Genomic DNA, 17,721 nt, shown 5'->3' on the forward strand with positions numbered 1-17,721 from the left:
ACTCTAATATAGTGTCCATGACAAAGACACAAATATTTAAATATAATGGTACATGTGAAATAGGTGAAATGTAATTACTCTTCTGTGTAATTAGTAATTTTTCCTTTCTGTTTTAAAAATATGACAAATGTACCAACTTTTGGAGGAGTTCTGGGGATCAATCAAGCCATGTAATGCTATAGGAACTGCTGAAGTACTGTAGCTTAATATCCAGCCTGTATTAAGCAGCTCCTGAAAGCATTGTGTAACTTCAGTGGTTCATCAGCTCAAGGAAGGACAATTCTGTCCGCCATTTTTAACAGAGTTGGAAAGTTCCTTGGGGTTGGTCTTCTAGTCCAACCCCTGCTCAAGCAGGAAACCCTGTACCATTTCAGACATATGGTTGTCCAATCTCTTCTTAAAAACATCCAGTGCTGGAGCATCACAACTTCTGGAGGCAAGTTGTTGTACTGCCTAATTGCTCCTACTGTCAGGAAATTTCTCCTTAGTTCTAGGTTGGTTCTCTCCTTGATCAGTTTCCATCCATTGGTTTTGTCCTGCCTTCAGATGTGACGCGTGAGAAAATTGTTGGTTTTCTCAAGCATGAAGAGGTTGATCCTCCTCTTCTTTGTGGCAGCCCCTTAGATATTGGAACACTGCTTTTATGTCACCCCAATCCTTCTTTTTTTATCAAACCAGACATAGCCAATTCCTGTAACATTCCTTCATATGTTTTAACTTTGTCCTAAACATCTTTGTTATTCTTTTAGTAATAGGCAGTATGTTTGAAAGAATGAGTTCTAACTTATATGTAAATTTGAAAGAGAGAGTTAAGAACAGAACTCATTTTTAACCTGGGAAATGTCTGATTGATTTATTATTGGACACCCATTCAAATCTTGTGTTGATTTGAATAGATAAAAAACAGGCACAAAACTTCTTTGTGATAAAACATTCATTGCTGTGATTTCCTCTTTGAACACTTTGAGCTGAGCATGAAGCTATAAATCCTAGTTGTAATCAACATGAATCACAGCATACCCCAGGTGGTCCTTAGCCTGGAAATATTGATAGTATATAATTAAATTGTTTTAATAGTTAAAAGTTTAAGCCATATTTAAGATCCCGTCTAAGTATCACCAATTTCAATTGGTGAATTGTTACAGTGTAAAGCATTGAATATAATCTGAGATATTAAGCAGATACAAAGGTAAAACTTCATACAAAGTATATATTTTTTTCTCTTCCCCATATTTACCAAAGTTTGAAAAAATAGCATTCACAGAGGCAGGCAGCCACCTTGGTGATCCCTGGCTAACACATACCATATGCTAAAAAACAAACAAAACAAAAGTTCAATAAAATTAAGATTTTGTAATTGGAAAGGACCATTCTTTCTTATTTACAGTATATCATTAAGATAATCTTTATAAGTTAGTTGATAGACAATTGGTAAATTGTACTTAGATGGGAATGCTTTGTTAGTCAGATTGGATTAGTGTTTCTCAACCTTGGGAACTTTAAGAAGTGTGGACATCAACTTCCAGAATTCTCCAGCCAACATGGATTCAGAGACTACATTTAACTATAGCACTGTTTCTCAACCTTGGTAACTTATAACAGGGATCCCCAACCATTGACAAGCACTGGTCCATGGCATGCCAGCAACCGGACCCCACAAACAAGTGAAATCCCATCTGTGGGATGCGGGCAGCATACAAAGCCACACCCCCTAAAGTCCGCAGAAAAAAACTTTCTCCATGTAACTGGTCGCTGTTGCCCAAAGGTTGAGGGCCACTGACTTATAAGATGTGTGGACTTCAACTCCCCAGGAGGTTGGCTGGAAAATTCTGGAAGTTGAAATCACACATTTTATATAGTTGCTAAGACTGAGAAACACTGCTACATCAGATGAAGACCCAGTATATGCAGTCAGATGATATGCTAAGCTTGATATTTTTCTCCTAGAGTTTAGCATTTGTATGAAGCCAACCTACTTGGTGGGGGAACAATCAATATGAGAAAATAATTCTCCTCCCATAAATCTAGTTAATCCGGACTGGGTTGCTTTGTGTGAAGGATGCCTAATATCATCCTTCCAGATAATCACCCTTAATTCTTTTATGACCTTGGTACATCCATGATTCCAAAAAGATGAAGGACCATTTATTCCTCTTCCTGAAATTCCCTAAGTTCATAGGTGCTAGGGATATGGCAGTCCATTGTGGTTTCTCCTGTTCAAATATTTTTGAAACAGCACAAAAATTGTAACAGCAAACAATAACAGCAAAAATTTGTAGGGTGAAAGTGTTCAAGCTAAGGGATTTGCCAGCTGATGGGACTTGAGGGAGTAAATTGAGGGAACTGAGAGCAGGATGGAGCCCATTAAATGGCTTGTGTGATGTTTTGTTGCAGGGATGGGGAGAGAGGGAGGCTATTTTATTAATTTATTATTTGATTATTTTCTTCTATTCATTTTATTTTTTAAATATGATGTTTTTATATTCAGGTAAACCGCCTTGAGTCACCATGCACGAATAAATTCTCTAAAATAAATAAATAAAAATAAATACATTTCTATTGCTGTTCCTATTCTTTAGAATGTCCTACTTGCACTTCAAAGTGCTTCATACCTCTTGTTCTTTAGGAAACTTGCAAAAAATCTTCCTCTTCCAATTGTCACAAGCTGGGGGGACAACACATATTTATGTTGTGCCGGTGGCACATATTTTTTAGGGATCTTGACTTTGTTCTTTTTGCATTGTTCATGTTTAGCTGCCTATAGCCTCAGGGAATGGTTGTCCTATAAGTATAGTAAAATGAACAAGCAACCAAAACTGCTGAAACACATCATAAGACAAAAGGGGGAGGAAAGGAATGATGGAAGGAAGCTTGGCAGTTTACTATCCATCTTTTAGCCACAAATCCAGAGTATACACCTAATCCTATCGGTGTCTTTAGTTTTGCAGCAACAACATCCTTTCTACTTGCCGTTTTGCTGCCGTTTTGCTTCTATATCTGAAAAAATGTAAGATGCATTCCTTTTGGGGGCAGGGGATAAAACTTCTCCAAAATCTTGCTAGAAATTGTTCCTCCTTCATAACCATTTCTGGCTATTGAGCAATATGGCTAAAATTACTATTGTCCATTAGATTTTAGGATATTAAAGAAAGACCAATGGCTAATTAGTTCAGCAACAGATAAACTTGTAACTGAATGTGATCTTCAAATAACTTTTAACGCCTACCAAGTTTTCACCACTCCTTTACAATTTTTTTTTCAAAGATCTGCCTATTACTCTTGGTGTCGTGTTCCATGTTTTTAAAATGTCCAAGTACCCCCAGACAGTCTTTCTGTTTAAAGACTGCAGATGGTATTAGAAGGAGTGTGCTTTATGACAAGCTGTCTATAAGAGATTTTTCAATTGTTCATACTGTATTTTACCAATTCCAGATTTTGTTGGAGTTAGCAGGCATACGGAATTTTGTAAATAAAAAAATGAGGTTGCTGGTCTATTGCCTAATGATTACTTATGCAAAATAATGGAAAGGCTAATAAAGTCTGGGTGTTTGAGATTATTTATTAGCTTCCATTTAATAAGTGTATTTGATTTTCGCACACTTGGGAAGCCAATGAGTAAGTACTTTTATTCAGTAATCTATGATGAACTGCTTTCCTGCAGTATGTGAAGTGCTGGTGCTCTGCTTTTTTCTAGTTCAGTGGAACAGTTTATAGCTTTTAGTAACATTTTCATGGAATCCCTGAGCATATTTGATTTCAGAACAGGAGGCAAGTGTTTGATGTTTAAGGAAAAAACTCAGTCTGTGTTGAAGCCCCTGTTACTGTGACCCAGATGAAAACCTACACTTACTATATATTGGACTAATGGACTTCACTATCTAGGACAGGGGTCCCAACCCCGGGCCATGATCCATACCAGACCATGGCCTATTTGGAACCAGGCCATGGTAGAAGATGGCTGGTGTGCACTTGTGCGTGCATACTGAGACTTCTCAGAAAACAACAACTGAATGAAAAACTGCTGGTGACCTTCTACTGCTGTACCATAGAGAGTATCTTAACTTACTGCACCTCTTTATGGTTTGCCAATTGCACAATGGCAGATAGGAAAGCACTCCAGAGGGTTAACGTCATTGCCCAGATCATTGGTTGCCCTCTCCCCTCTTTGGAAGAGCTTTATAGCTCCCGCTGCCTTAAGAAAGTTCAAAACATTCTCAAAGATCCATCTCATCCTGGGCACCCTTTTTTTGAACTATTACTATCTGGTAGATGGTACAGGATAATAAAATCAAGGACAAATAGGCTGAAAAACAGCTTCTACCCCAGGGCAGTAACTCTACTGAATTCTTCTGTATAGTGCAATATTAATGCAATATCAGAGGTTTTCAATTCAATGTGTAGAATGTGAAGGATGTGTGTTTATTTTCAGTCATAATGTACACTGAAGATATTTAATTTCATTGTATGTTGTACGAGGTGCAATGACAATAAACTAAACTCATGTGAGCAGTGGCCCAGAACACATGCATGCCAGTCCTCTGCTTGCCCCTCCCCCCTCCCCCCTCCCCCCAAACCGGGCTTCCAAGCCGTAAAGGTTGGAGACCACTGATCTAGGATGTCACGAACTTAACTATTCCAGCCCTGAGAAACTATATGATGTTGAAAGCTACTCAAAATCACTTGATGGTGAGATCGGTGGCATGTAAATGTAATAAATAATAGTAATATACATGAAAAGGATATTGTTCTACCAATATGCTACAGTTGTTCAATCACATCTTGCCCAATCTTTATGCATCTCTCTTGGTTTCACAAATATCAGTGAAAAACCTAGAAAACCTTTCAGGATGATAGTAAAACACAGATACTTACAATATATGGCAGTGTTGTTTTTATTATGTATTACTAGTTTGAAATGCCTCAAAGTGAGCCTTGATAAAGAGACAATTATGAATTTTAATAGGATAATGAGTCACATTTACTATAGAAATGTGACAGGGCAACATCTTGAATCATAAATGCCTATAATTCCTTTCCTTGAACCAAAGTTCAGCTTAAAGATTTGGAAACCGGATGACAGCCCAGTTGAAAAATATTCTTTCCTCTAATTCAGTTTTCTACCTTGAAACAAAATCCTCAATACCAGATGGTAACTGTTTGGAATCATACTTATTTCATTAAGTGTACAAATCATCTTTTCTACAGAGCAAGAACTTAAAACAATTGAAAGTAGCATTAACAATTCATTCCAATAGAGAAATTTAATCTCTCCAGGCTTTCTCTCTTAATTCTAATTTCACCACTTGAATCACCACATTTACCATAAAGTCAAATACTTTAAGAATGTCTATTTGATTCATGGATTTTGTATGGACTTCAGCTACAGCATACATGGTAGTCCAAGTTCATGCACGTAAGTAGTTAATGCCAGAAGTTGATCAAGGTGGCAGTGTTGGAAATAGTTGGGGGGGAAAAGACCACAGTAGGCAAAATCAGCACATATAATTGGCCATCCACAAATTAGTCTTTAGATTTTCCAAATACCATTACTTGTTGAAAATGAAAAGATGCTACTTCCATGTTCAATGTTATCCAGTTTTATGGATACAGTCAGTCTTTCCACAATATAAATCATATACCCCTTTTCTAGAGTTACTGTGTTCAATCCAAAAAGTTTGGTCCATCTTAACAGTTATATGCTAATAAATTTTTTGCAACCAGTTTCAATTTACTTGACGTAAATTCAATATAAGGCAAAACACAAAAACCACTATAAGGTAAATGAGGGAAAAGTGGGGGATAGCATGATACTATTGAACGGATTGAAAAGTAAAAGGTAAACTGCTAGGTTTTATCTTGAAGTGATAGATAATGTTGTGGTTTGTATGGAAATATCAACCAATTCCTGATTTTATTTAAAATTATCTGCAGATTTGTCTCAATATTTTGATGGGAACAACAGGGCAGGAAAAAAAGCAAATTTGCTTTATTTACCCAACTGAACACAATGAATTGCAGTTTGGGTAGACCCGTGGGTATACCTGGAGTAATATTTCTCTTACTTTATTCTGTGGTTGCCCTTATTCATATCATTAAGAACTTTGGTTCCGAGTCTGAAGAAATCAACTTATATTTATCCCTTTTGGTTAAATAACAGAATGGATAAAGGGACATTTGTAATTGGCAAACATTACATAGACAATATAGAGAATCTTGATTGGGCCCATCCCTACCCCCAAATAAATTAATTTGTTCTAGGTTAGCAGCCTCTTGCAACTACAAGAGAGGACAATCCATCTCTTCGGGGCATCTTGCAGAGACACAGTTCATAGTAAACCAGTGGTGGGATTCAAATTTTTTACTACCAGTACTTTGGGCGTGGCTTGGTGGGCATGGCACGGGAAGGATACTGTAAAATCTCCAGTCAGAGGTGGCATTTGCTGGTTCTCTAAAATACTCAAAATTTCTGCTACCGGTTCTCCAGAACTGGTCAGAACCTGCTGAATACCACCTCTGTAGTAAACTGATTTAGTTCATGTAATAGGGTGTAATCCAGTTTTGGAGTTAACTGCCAAACATGAGAAATGACCAAATCATTTGTAAACCCCCACCCCCCCACCCCGCTGCTCCAAGACATACACGTGCACATAAATACCAATTTGACTGACCTTTCCATTTCAAGGAGGAAAAGACCACCAAAATCAGACATTTCTACATTCACAAATCATTCCAGCATATACAATACAAACTAACCTAGACATGTTCAGTATTTACTATGCCATTTTAGGTACTTGTTTATAACCAAGCTCTTGTGTGTTCTTCATTTGCACTAACACTTGACAATAATTTGTAAAAACTGGAAAATATTTCCCTATGTTTTTATTTTTGTCTTTTAAAAAGCCTGTGAAATCATGATTTCAATTTCCTCTTCTAATGTTCCTTTTTCTAGAATTATCTGAGAGTTTTTTAGTTAACAACTACTACTTTAAAAACCAAACACTGCTAACTAGAACAGTACTAAGTGGCCAACAGCAGAGAGGAAAGGGAGAAATGATGGCCAAAAATAAAAAGGCATATTTAGAAGCAGTAGCAGATTCAAAAGAGCTTGAATATCTTTTTAAATTAATATAGATTATGTCCAGGCTTCAGATGTACGGTCATGATATCATTTTCTAAGAGGCACATTAAAAGATGTCAATATTCTGTGTAATGTGCCTTTGGGATTCCCCCATAAGGCAAGATGTTGTTTCAATCCTGGCTGTAAAATTTTAGTAGACAGACTTGACAAGAGACCCAATCACAACTGACAAATGAAAAGGAAGAACATACCTAAGACGTCCACTGCAATTTCAGTGGAATTGCTGGATCTATCTATGTAAACCTTGGAAAGCTGCTCTAAATTCTTTCCCAAGTCTACGATAGTTGAACTTCAACTCCTATCATCCCCATCCTGCACTGGCTGTTGTGACAGATGTTCAATCCAGTTGCTCTGGAGGAGGGTAGAATGGGATATCCTGGGCCATCATATAGCTTTACAGAGTAAGTTGGCTAACAATTGGGAGTTACCCTTGCCCACATTCTGAGCAAGCCTTATTATCTCTGTCCTTTCCAAAAGACATTAGGCAGGAAGAAGCTCAGCTTTGATCTTTCTTTTTTCTTGTCTGCTGTGGCAGGGAGACCTGCACTGGACTGACACATTGATGCATGCTATAATGACTCCTGCTTTTAAAGACACTGCACTAACGTGAACAAAAAGGAATGTGGGAAAGAAAAAGAAAAAAAAAATAGAAAATCCCCCCAGTCCTTCCAAATCAGCCAAGGTCTCCCAACCCCCTAAAGTTCTGGCCATTAGACTTTCTTGGGTCTGCGTCCAACTTGATAGTAGTAATAAACGCTGATAAGTACAAAGAGGGCTCGGCTGATGAGAAGAAATGTGGCTCCCGTAGACACTTGGCCACTCTCAGCCAAGGTGATTGAAGTCACTGAAAGAGAAAGGAGACAGCTAAAGGCTAAAATAAAACATCCTCACATTTACACCAAGCAAACTACCAACACATTAGCTGTCTTCTAGAACAGGGTTTGCCAACCTTTTGGACCTCAGGGACCACCAAACTCATAATGTTAAATCCCAGGGACCACTAACTAGTTCTGTGGGTGTGGCCTAATTTGTGGGTGTGGCTTGGCGGTCATGTGACTGGCTGAGCATGGCTTGTATGTAAATATTATAAATATTTATACAAATAATGAATTTTTTATTTAAAAAAAGAGCAACTTTTACTCAAAATCAGGCAAAGCAGGCAGGCAGATTGAGTTGCTTAGAGAATCACAGAATCATTCAGTGATCTATCTTTCTGCCATCGGCTACCTGAGTCTGTCACATAAAAGTTGCTTGCTGTGAGGCTGCACTGACTAATAGAACCTTCAGTCCTAAGGGAGTTTTGGCTATGCTTAAAAGCAGAGCTGAAGTTCTAAAGACTAGCTAGAAAGCAAGAAATCTAACCATTTCCTGCTTCCTAGCTAATCTAAATCTCCCAGCCCAGCAAAATAGCTAATGGTCGGGAAAAGGAAAAATAGCAACTTAGCAGGTAAGTTTGCTGGGTAAGGAGTGAGTGGGCAGGGGGGTTTCCCATGGGCCATGTGGGCAGCGCAGCCTGGATTAATTGCTTTGGGGGGGGTACTCTGGGGGTGAGATTTCTCTGCAGCCCACCAAAATTTTATCGTGGCCCATGACCACTGGTGGTCTGTGAGAAAATTTTGGTGGTCCACAGAGAAATGTCCTCCCAAAGCACTCCCCCCCAAAAGCAATTAATCCAGGCTGTATGGGAACACAAGGCTGCGCCACCCACATGGCCCACCCACCCGCTGGCCCACACCCGGAGCTGTTCTGGGATGACCAAAGGGCCAGTCCTGTGACTACTGCAACTCTGGAATATGGGACTGACTTTCCCACCAACGTCAGCAAGCTACTGTCAGTCAAAATTCATATTAGTGGTCCACAGGATTAAAAATTATGAGTTTGGTGGTCCCTGAGGTCCAAAAGTTTGGCGACCCCTGTTCTAGAACTCATCTTGAGTTTTAAAAAACTCAGCTTACTGCATTCTTATTTAGCAGGCTGGCCATATTACTTTTGGTTTTGAACAAAGTTAAGCAGATCTATTTGACAATGATGAAAAGGAAGTTGTAGCTAAAATATGAAGAAGGCTGGCCTACAAATGTGCTTTTGCACATATTTGTTTCTTGGAAGAAGGATCCCTATAACTCAGATCACTTTTTAACTCTGTCAGATAAACATTGCTTCAGATTAAGCGATAAGTAGGGAACATTTTAAGGCCAAGGGGAATGATGCAAAAAACCAGGATTCATGGATATAGAATTCATTGATGGCTTAACAGTAATAACCAGAGCAACAAATGAAGGTGACTTTCACTGTTTAAATCTCCCCTTAGACCTGAACATTCAAACCAAAGCAGATTGTATATTTTGCTTGGGATTTTAGTAGGTGTGGAAGCTTTTTAAATTTCATTGTTTTCACCACTTTTTTTGTTAACATGAAAGGTTAGTTTTCCCACTGACTTATGATAAGAAACCAATTTCTAAAGCTCTCAGAAAGTGCAAGGTAGACAGGATTTCTGTCATTCGGAATTTTATCCTGGGACAATTGGTTATAAAAGGAGGAAAGCCACACTCATCAGTTGGTGAAGGAATACAGAATGACAAGAATTGGAAGGGACCTTGGAGGTCTTCTGCATATGCCTGCCTGCCCTGAAAGGAAAAAAATGTTTGAAAAATAGACGGAAGGCTTAGTTTTTTTTAAAAATGAAATTAATCAAGTTTGTGAATTGCTTTGTTTTCAGAGCTTAGATGCTTTGGTAAATTGGGATGAAATAACTAGGCTGCATCGTTTTCTTTTCAGCACTTCTTTGTGAGCAAATGTGAGTTCCAATAACACTGTTGCTTCAAATTCCATGTATTGAGAGTTTTACAGCAACAATTCAGCGCCAGAAAAATAAACACAGATGGCTGATGCCTCATTTAACATCTTTATAAACATAAGTAGATTTTACAAACCAGCTGTAGATTTCTCCAACATGGAGCAAACTCAAACAGAAACATGTTGCAAGTTCAGAGCAGAGCTCCAGTCTTCAGCAAGCAAACAAGTTAGTTTCATCTTCAATAGACAGACTCAGAGCTCAACACAGCTTCAGAGCTGCAGAGCTTAACATAGCTGCAAAGTTGCAGAGCTTAACATAGAACCATGCCTAGGCTACTTCTAGTTTCAGTTTCCAAAACAGTCCTCATTGGCTGACTTAGTTGCTATGCCTGTTCATTGGCTGATCTTGTTACCAAGCTCTATTCCAGTTCATGAATATACTCTGATACTCTGGTCTCTTAAAACAGTTAAGAAATATCTAGATCGTAATGGGACTGCAGAGAGAGAGGGGGGAGAGAGGGAGAGGGAGGGAATGAATGAATTCCTGTTTCCCAAAAAGCCCCTACTCAGTGGTGGGCTGCTGCCGGTTCTGGCTGGTTCTACCGAAGTAGAACCAGTAGTTTCAGCGATCAGCTGGCCCTCCCCACCTGCCCTATCCTGTCCTTTATTTCCATGTCAAACAAACAGATCAAACAGATAATCAGAGTTGGAAGGGACCTTGTAGGCGGGAGACCCTACACCATTTCTGACAAATGGCAGTCCAATCTCTTCTTGAAAGTCTCAAGTGATGGCGCTCCCACAACTTCCGAGGGCAAGCTGTTCCATTGGTTGATTGTTCTCACTGTCAGAAAGTTTCTCCTTGTTTCCAGGTTAAATCTCTCCTTGTTCAGTTTCCATCCATTATTCCTTGTCTGGCCTACAGGCACTTTAGAAAATAGCTTGACCCCTTCCTCCCTGTGGCAGCCCCTCAAATATTGGAAGACTGCTATCATGTCTCCCCTGGTCCTTCTCTTTACTAGACTAGCCAAGCCCAGTTCCTGAAACCATTTGTTGTATGTTTTAGCCTCCAGTCCCCTAATCATCCTGGTTGCTCTTCTCTGTACTTTTTCTAGAGTCTCAACATCTTTTTTATAATGTGGTGAACAAAACTAGATGCAGTACTCTAGGTGTGGTTTTACTATAGAGTGGTATTAGTACTTCCTTTGATCTTGATAGTATCCCTCTGTTAATACAATTTAGGATTGCATTAGCTTTTTTGGCTGCTGCTGCACACTGCTGGCTCATATTTAGCTGGTTGTCCACTAAGACTCCAAGATCCCTCTCACAGTTACTGCTATTGAGCCTGGTTTCACCCAGTCTATATGTGTACTTTTGGTTTTTCTTGCCTAAGTGTAGGACTTTACTTTTCTCTACATTGAATTTCATTTTGTTAGATATGGCCCAGTGTTCTAGTCTGGATCTTGAGCCTATCTTCTTGGGTGTTAGCTATTCCTGCCAGTTTAGTATCATCTGCAAATTTGGTAAATTCCCCTTCTATTCCCTCATCTAAGTTATTAATGAAGATATTGAAGAACCTTGTGGCACCCCACTGCTTACTTCCCTCCATGTAGACTTAGACTCATTAAGGACTACTCGTTGAGTATGGTTTGCCAGCCAGTTGTGAGTCCATCTAGTGGTGGTGCTATCTATTCCACATTTTTCTAGCTTACTAAGAAGTAGGTTGTGGTTTACTTTGTTGAATGCCTTGCTGAAATCTAAATATATTATGTCCACGGTATTTTGCTGGTGTACTAATTTAGTCACTGTGTTGAAGAATGAAATAAGATTGGTTTGGCATGATCTGTTTTTAACAAACCCGTGCTGACAGCTAGTTATTACTTTACTTGTTTCTAGATGTTGGCAGATCTGTTTTTTTATTATCTTTTCCAGTATCTTCCCAGGTATTGATGTGAGGCTGATTGGTCTATAGTTTCCTGGGTCTGTTTTTTTCCCCTTTTTTGAAGATGGGAACCACATTAGCTCTTTTCCAGCCCTCTGGTAGTTCCCCGGTGCTCCAAGATTTTTGAAAGATATGGTGCAGTGGTTCTGAGATGACCTCTGCCAGCTCCTTTAAAACTCTGGGATGTAATCCATCAGGCCCCAGTGATTTGTGTTCATTAAGATCAGACAGGTGTTCTCTTACTATTTTTTTTTGCTTATTTTTACTTTTATTTCTGGTCTGTCTTTTACGGTTATGTTTTTGGGTTGAGCTATAGTTTCTTTTTGCGTGAAGACGGATGCAAAGAATGAGTTAAGCAGTTCTGCTTTCTCTCTGTTGCCTGTTACTTCCTTGCCATCTTCTCTCTTTAGTGGACCAACTGTTTCCTTGATTTTTTTCTTGTTATTTATATGTTGGGAGAAACTTTTTTTATTATCTTTGACTTTTGTTGCAAGTCTTTGTTCGTTCTGAGCCTTTGCTATCCTGACTTCGTCTTTGCAGATTCTGGCTATCTGCTGATATTCTGCCTTAGTTGTATGTCCTTCTTTCCAATTTTTGTACTTGTCCCTTTTTTCTTTCAATTTGCCAGAGAGATCTTTGTGCAGCCATGCTGGTTTCTTCTTGGATTTCTTGTTTTTCTTTCTCAGTGGTATTGTGCTGGTCTGGGCTTTTATGATCATACTTTTTAGAGTTTCCCAAAATTCTTGAGTTGTTTTCCCCTTTAGGATTTTCATCCATGGAATCTTTCCCAAGTTATCTCTGAGTTTATTGAAATCAGCTCTTTTAAAATCCAAGACTCTGGTGTCATTATGTTCTGTTGCTTGTGTTTGTGTTATGTTGAATTCTAGTATGACATGGTCACTCTCACCCAAGGTTCCTGCAGTTTCAACTCCCTCTATCACTTCTTCTCTGTTTGTAAGAATTAAGTCCAGTATGGATGTCCCTCTAGTTTGACCCTCTACCTTTTGGACAACAAAGTTGTCAGCTAGGTTGGTTAGGAATTTATTTGATTTCTCACTTGGTGCAGAATTAGTTTTCCAATTGATATCAGGATAATTGAAGTCTCCCATTACTACTGTTGTGTGTTTCCTGCATATGTTTGTTAGTTGGCTGGCAAAAAGGACATCTATATTTTCTGCTTGATTGGGTGGCCGATAATGTACACCTATGGCCATGTCATTCTTTTTTATTTTTATATTGACCCATATGCATTCTAGGAGGTTTTCATCTTTGGTTTCATGTATTTCTGTAGCAATATAGTGGTCCTTTACATACAGTGCAACTCCACCTCCTCTTTTATGGGGTCTGGGTTTTTTTTGAATAGTTTGTATCCTTCTACCAGTATGTTCCAGTCATGGGTTTCATCCCACCAAGTTTCTGTTATTCCAACTATATCATATTTACCTTCATGTATTCGTAGTTCGAGTTCACCCTGTTTGTTCCCCAGACTTTATGCATTTGTATATAGGCACTTGAGATCTTTATGTCTGACACTGTGTTTACTGTCTACATAACCTGTGTTGTGCCTGCCTGCCCCTACTTTCTTGCCACCTGTTTGATTAGTGCACATGGTATGGCACTCACTTTTAAATGCTTGGTTTTGGTTGGCATCAAGGTTGGTAATCTTATCTGCACAAACATCTATTTTGCAATCACTGGTATCCTTATTAGTTTTAGGTTGCTGGGGACAGAAATGTTCTGAATCCATTAATTCTCTGTCCCTGCTGTTCAGTTTAAATATTTATCCAGGAAATGTGTGAATTTAATGCCAAGTAACTCAGTCCCTTTCTTTGATGGATGCAAACCATCTCTTTTGTACAGTTTTTCATTGGACCAGCTGCAGACATCATGGCTAATAAAACCAAAGCCTTCCCTTTTACACCACTCCTTTAGCCACACATTAAACTCCGCTACATGCTGCCCTTTCCCTTTTTGTTCCTTGTATACTGGTAGAACCTCTGAAAAGATAAGCCTACAGCCCATATTACTAAGTTCATACCCCAAGCTCTGGAAGTCTTTCTGAACAGAAAGTACATCCTTCTGAGATAGATCATTTGTACCAAGATGTATAATAGCATCAACATCACAGTCCTTGCTGGCATTCTTGACTATCTTAAGAATACGCTTCTTTCTCTGCTGGCAGTAGCACCTGGTAGACACTTGACCTCTTTCAAAACCTCAGTATCCTTTCCTAAATTTACATCCCTTACAACTGAGTCCCCAACCAGAAGGTGGCTTCTCTTTTTGGATGTCTTGCTCTACTTGTGTGACTGGTGCATAATACCTGATTCACACTTTCTCCTTTCCAAAGTAAGTTCTTGTAGGATCATGATCCCCGGCTTACTTGAGTTATCATTATCACAACTACCTTGACCTGTCACTTTAGTGTCCCTATTAAGGTCAGCAAGGGCACTATCTGTTATGCTGGGACACAGCAAAAGCTTTGTGTTTATGGTCCACAGCTCTCACCCTGCCAGATCCCATGGTTGTCCATACTGCCCTTTTCCTGTAGGCTCTTTGTGGTAGTGGGGGCTGGTAGCATGGCAGCTCAATAGATGGCTGGATTGGGCACCTAATTTCTGCTTGGAGAGCACAAATTAGAGATTCTAGATAGGTAATCTGTCCATGTGGACTGGTAATATTTTTACAAAGAGGACAATATCCAAGTTTGAAAAGAGTACTGTGAAAGACAGCTGTAAAACAAGTATTACACTGAACTAAGCCAGTCATTTTGAAATAAAATAAAATCACAATCTCAAGCGCACTTACCCTAAATGTCTTATTGGTATTCTTAGTTTATAGTTATATGATTCGCGGCCATTAGGTGTGCGGGCTGCTATCTTTCTCCTTTCTACTCACCTTCTGCTTCCTTCACAAGCAGCCAGCAGCTCCTCCCACAACCTCTGGGAATTTGAAATGCAATGGAAGCAATTCAAACTGCCTCTTTCTTTTCTACTAACCTTCTGCTTCCTTCACAAGCAGCCAGCAGCTCCTCCCACAACCTCTGGGAATTTGAAATGCAATGGAAGCAATTCAAACTGCCTCTTTCTTTTCTACTCACCCTCTGCTTCCTTCACAAGCAATTCAAACTGCCTCTTTCTTTTCTACTAACCTTCTGCTTCCTTCACAAGCAGCCAGCAGCTCCTCCCACAACCTCTGGGAATTTGAAATGCAATGGAAGCAATTCAAACTGCCTCTTTCTTTTCTACTCACCCTCTGCTTCCTTCACAAGCAACCAGCAGCTCCTCCCACAACCTCTGGGGATTTGAAATGCAATGGAAGCAATTCAAACTGCCTCTTTCTTTTCTACTCACCCTCTGCTTCCTTCACAAGCAGCCAGCAGCTCCTCCCACAACCTCTGGGAATTTGAAATGCAATGGAAGCAATTCAAACTGCCTCTTTCTTTTCTACTCACCCTCTGCTTCCTTCACAAGCAGCCAGCAGCTCCTCCCACAACCTCTGGGAATTTGAAATGCAATGTTTTTCAGCTCAGTTGATTCGCATGGCAGTGGAATGCCACACCTCAGCTATTTTACTTACAGGCACTGCTCTTGAAGGTAAGCTGTAGAGGTTAAAATTGGTGGTTTTTGAACGCTGCACGTGAAAGCACGCGCTCACAGAACCAGTTATTAAACCAGTTGCAGCCCACCACTGCCCCTACTTACCCAGGAATTGTACTCCAAAGTAGCAAGCTTCGGTCAGTAAGGTCCAACGGATTATGATCTTCTCAGATGTGTAGAGGGCATTCCACATGATGAGCGAAATGCCTATTGGAAGTACAGATTGGAAGCAAAAAAAGAGAAGGATCAGATTAACTGATTTAGGACAGGATAAGGAGAGCTGCAGGATATGTACAGACAAATGCTGCCATTCATGTTACTCATGAACCAAAGCTTTATGAAAGGACAAATTCCAAATGGTGAGCTATTGCAGATTCACAGGTACTGTGATTTAAGCCCTCTGCCCTTTCATTTTGCAAAATTTGGAACTTGCCACAGCCAAAACCCAAGTGTTCAATGTTAACTTGGCACATAATCTACAGTACTATCCTAACAAATTGTTTATCTCTTCGGTTTCTACACTCCCCCTACCCCCTTTTAATATGCTAAGCAAGTAATTTTAGTCCATGGTTTAACAGGGACATGCTTTATTTGAAAATGGACTTGTAACATAATATTCTAAGCATTTATGATGTATCAAAATATTTTAATTATATGCTAGTTTAGAACTGTTGGCTATCTGCCCAGAGATGGTATTCAGCAGGTTCTGACGAGTTCTGGAGAACCGGTAGCGGAAATTTTGAGTAGTTCGGAGAACCAGCAAATACCACCTCTGACTGGAGATTTTAGAGTATCTTTCCCCTGCCACGGCCACCAAGCCACGCCCACAGAACCGATAATAAAAAAAAATTGAATCCTACCACTGTATCTCTCCATATTTCATTTTGTACATTTTGTTCTTTGTTGACATTTCCTATTTGTATATTTTTTCCCATTTTTATTTGTTTTATCCATTTCCTTTCTTTAGCTATGTGCACAAATAAACCTTGCTTTAACAGTTATTTTGTGCTGTGGTTTTATTTTTTTTAAGTCAGTTCTGAAAATATTTTTTTCTAAGAAGCAAGTTTCAGGATCAATAAAACTAAAAAGTTCATTGTATTTTTATCCTCTATCACACATACACTTTTACAATACCTTTCCCTCTCCAAATCTACCAAAATCTCAACTTCTCCCTCTCACCCTGCCCTGTATCACTGATAGATGTTTCTCTCCTAGTAGCACAGACATCTTTGGACACATTATGAAGATCTAGGTCTCTGGAAAAAGAGCTCCCTCCCTCTCTTTCTCTCTCCCTTTCTCTCATCATTTTATTAGGATTTACAAATACAAAGGTTTTGTTTATTTAGCATATGCATCTACAGAGCAGAGGTCATGCAATCACTAATATACAAATTTAGGTTAAATAAATGACTATCTATGTATACACACACACCCAATCATTTTAGCCATTGTCTTTATACAAAGGGAGAACATCTTTCCATGGCTCTTTGTGACACACACGCATGCACACACATGCACACGCATGCACATGTGCGCGCGCGCGCGCGCACACACACACACAATGCAACACACTATAGAAGATAATACATTAAGATCAAACCACAATAAAATCACCATACTATGGAGCCATAGAATTGTAATGGGCTAAATGTTATAATTCAAAATCTAAGGAAGCTTAGTTAACCATCTTCAATATGATACGAACAAGCCAGGTGCCTTGAAAATTCCTGAGGCAACATTCTTGAACTCTATGTGTTACAGTTTGTCCTGGTGCACCACAGGTGCATTGCAGGGTCTCAGTCATTCCCCCTTTGCCTTAGTTCTGTCATGGCCTATCCTGAGTTTATTCAGGTGGCACCATATTTTTCAGGGCAACTGCATTCCTAGAAGTGGTTTTGTTGGATCCATATGATCTGTTTTGTTATGTTTATTAAAAGTCGCCCATCTTAATCGCCATTCTTCATTTAGATTGTAAGACTGTACTATGTTAAATACAAAGGTAAAAGACTAATATAAAGTAACAAAAATATAAAAAGTAAAATAAAAAATGAAAGATGAAAGAAAGAGAAAATAAAAAAGATATATAAAGGATGACTCCCTTCTTCCAGATAAGTATAAATAATTTCACAACTTAATATCTCCTCTAATATTTCAATTAAAAAAATCTTCTTCCCATGTACTATTTCTTATCAATAATTAATTTATTAAAAGTCATCATTAGATTCTAGTCAGTAAAAATCTATTAATACCAG

At 39.0% G+C, this 17,721-nt stretch overlaps 1 protein-coding gene across 3 annotated transcripts in view; it reads right to left on the reverse strand.

The window, feature by feature from the left end:
- Positions 1–4,868: 4,868 nt before the first annotated feature.
- TP53I11 (tumor protein p53 inducible protein 11) overlaps positions 4,869–17,721 on the reverse strand; it is an 87,089-nt gene continuing 74,236 nt past the window's right edge. For 2 of the 3 annotated variants that reach the window (XM_026664658.2, XM_087951278.1), the window contains 2 exons: positions 15,575–15,676; positions 4,869–7,982 (listed from right to left, as the gene is read on the reverse strand). In XM_026664658.2, coding sequence (XP_026520443.1) covers positions 7,849–7,982; positions 15,575–15,676 — 236 coding nt within the window. In that variant the 3' untranslated portion in view covers positions 4,869–7,848. The remainder of the gene's footprint in view (positions 7,983–15,574; positions 15,677–17,721) is intronic. The other variant, XM_087951279.1, reaches the window with a different exon arrangement.

This window comes from Notechis scutatus, chromosome 1 (genome assembly GCF_049901735.1).
Source record: "Notechis scutatus isolate UNSWTSFEM ecotype Mainland chromosome 1, rNotScu1.2, whole genome shotgun sequence".
Taxonomy (NCBI): domain Eukaryota; kingdom Metazoa; phylum Chordata; class Lepidosauria; order Squamata; family Elapidae; genus Notechis; species Notechis scutatus.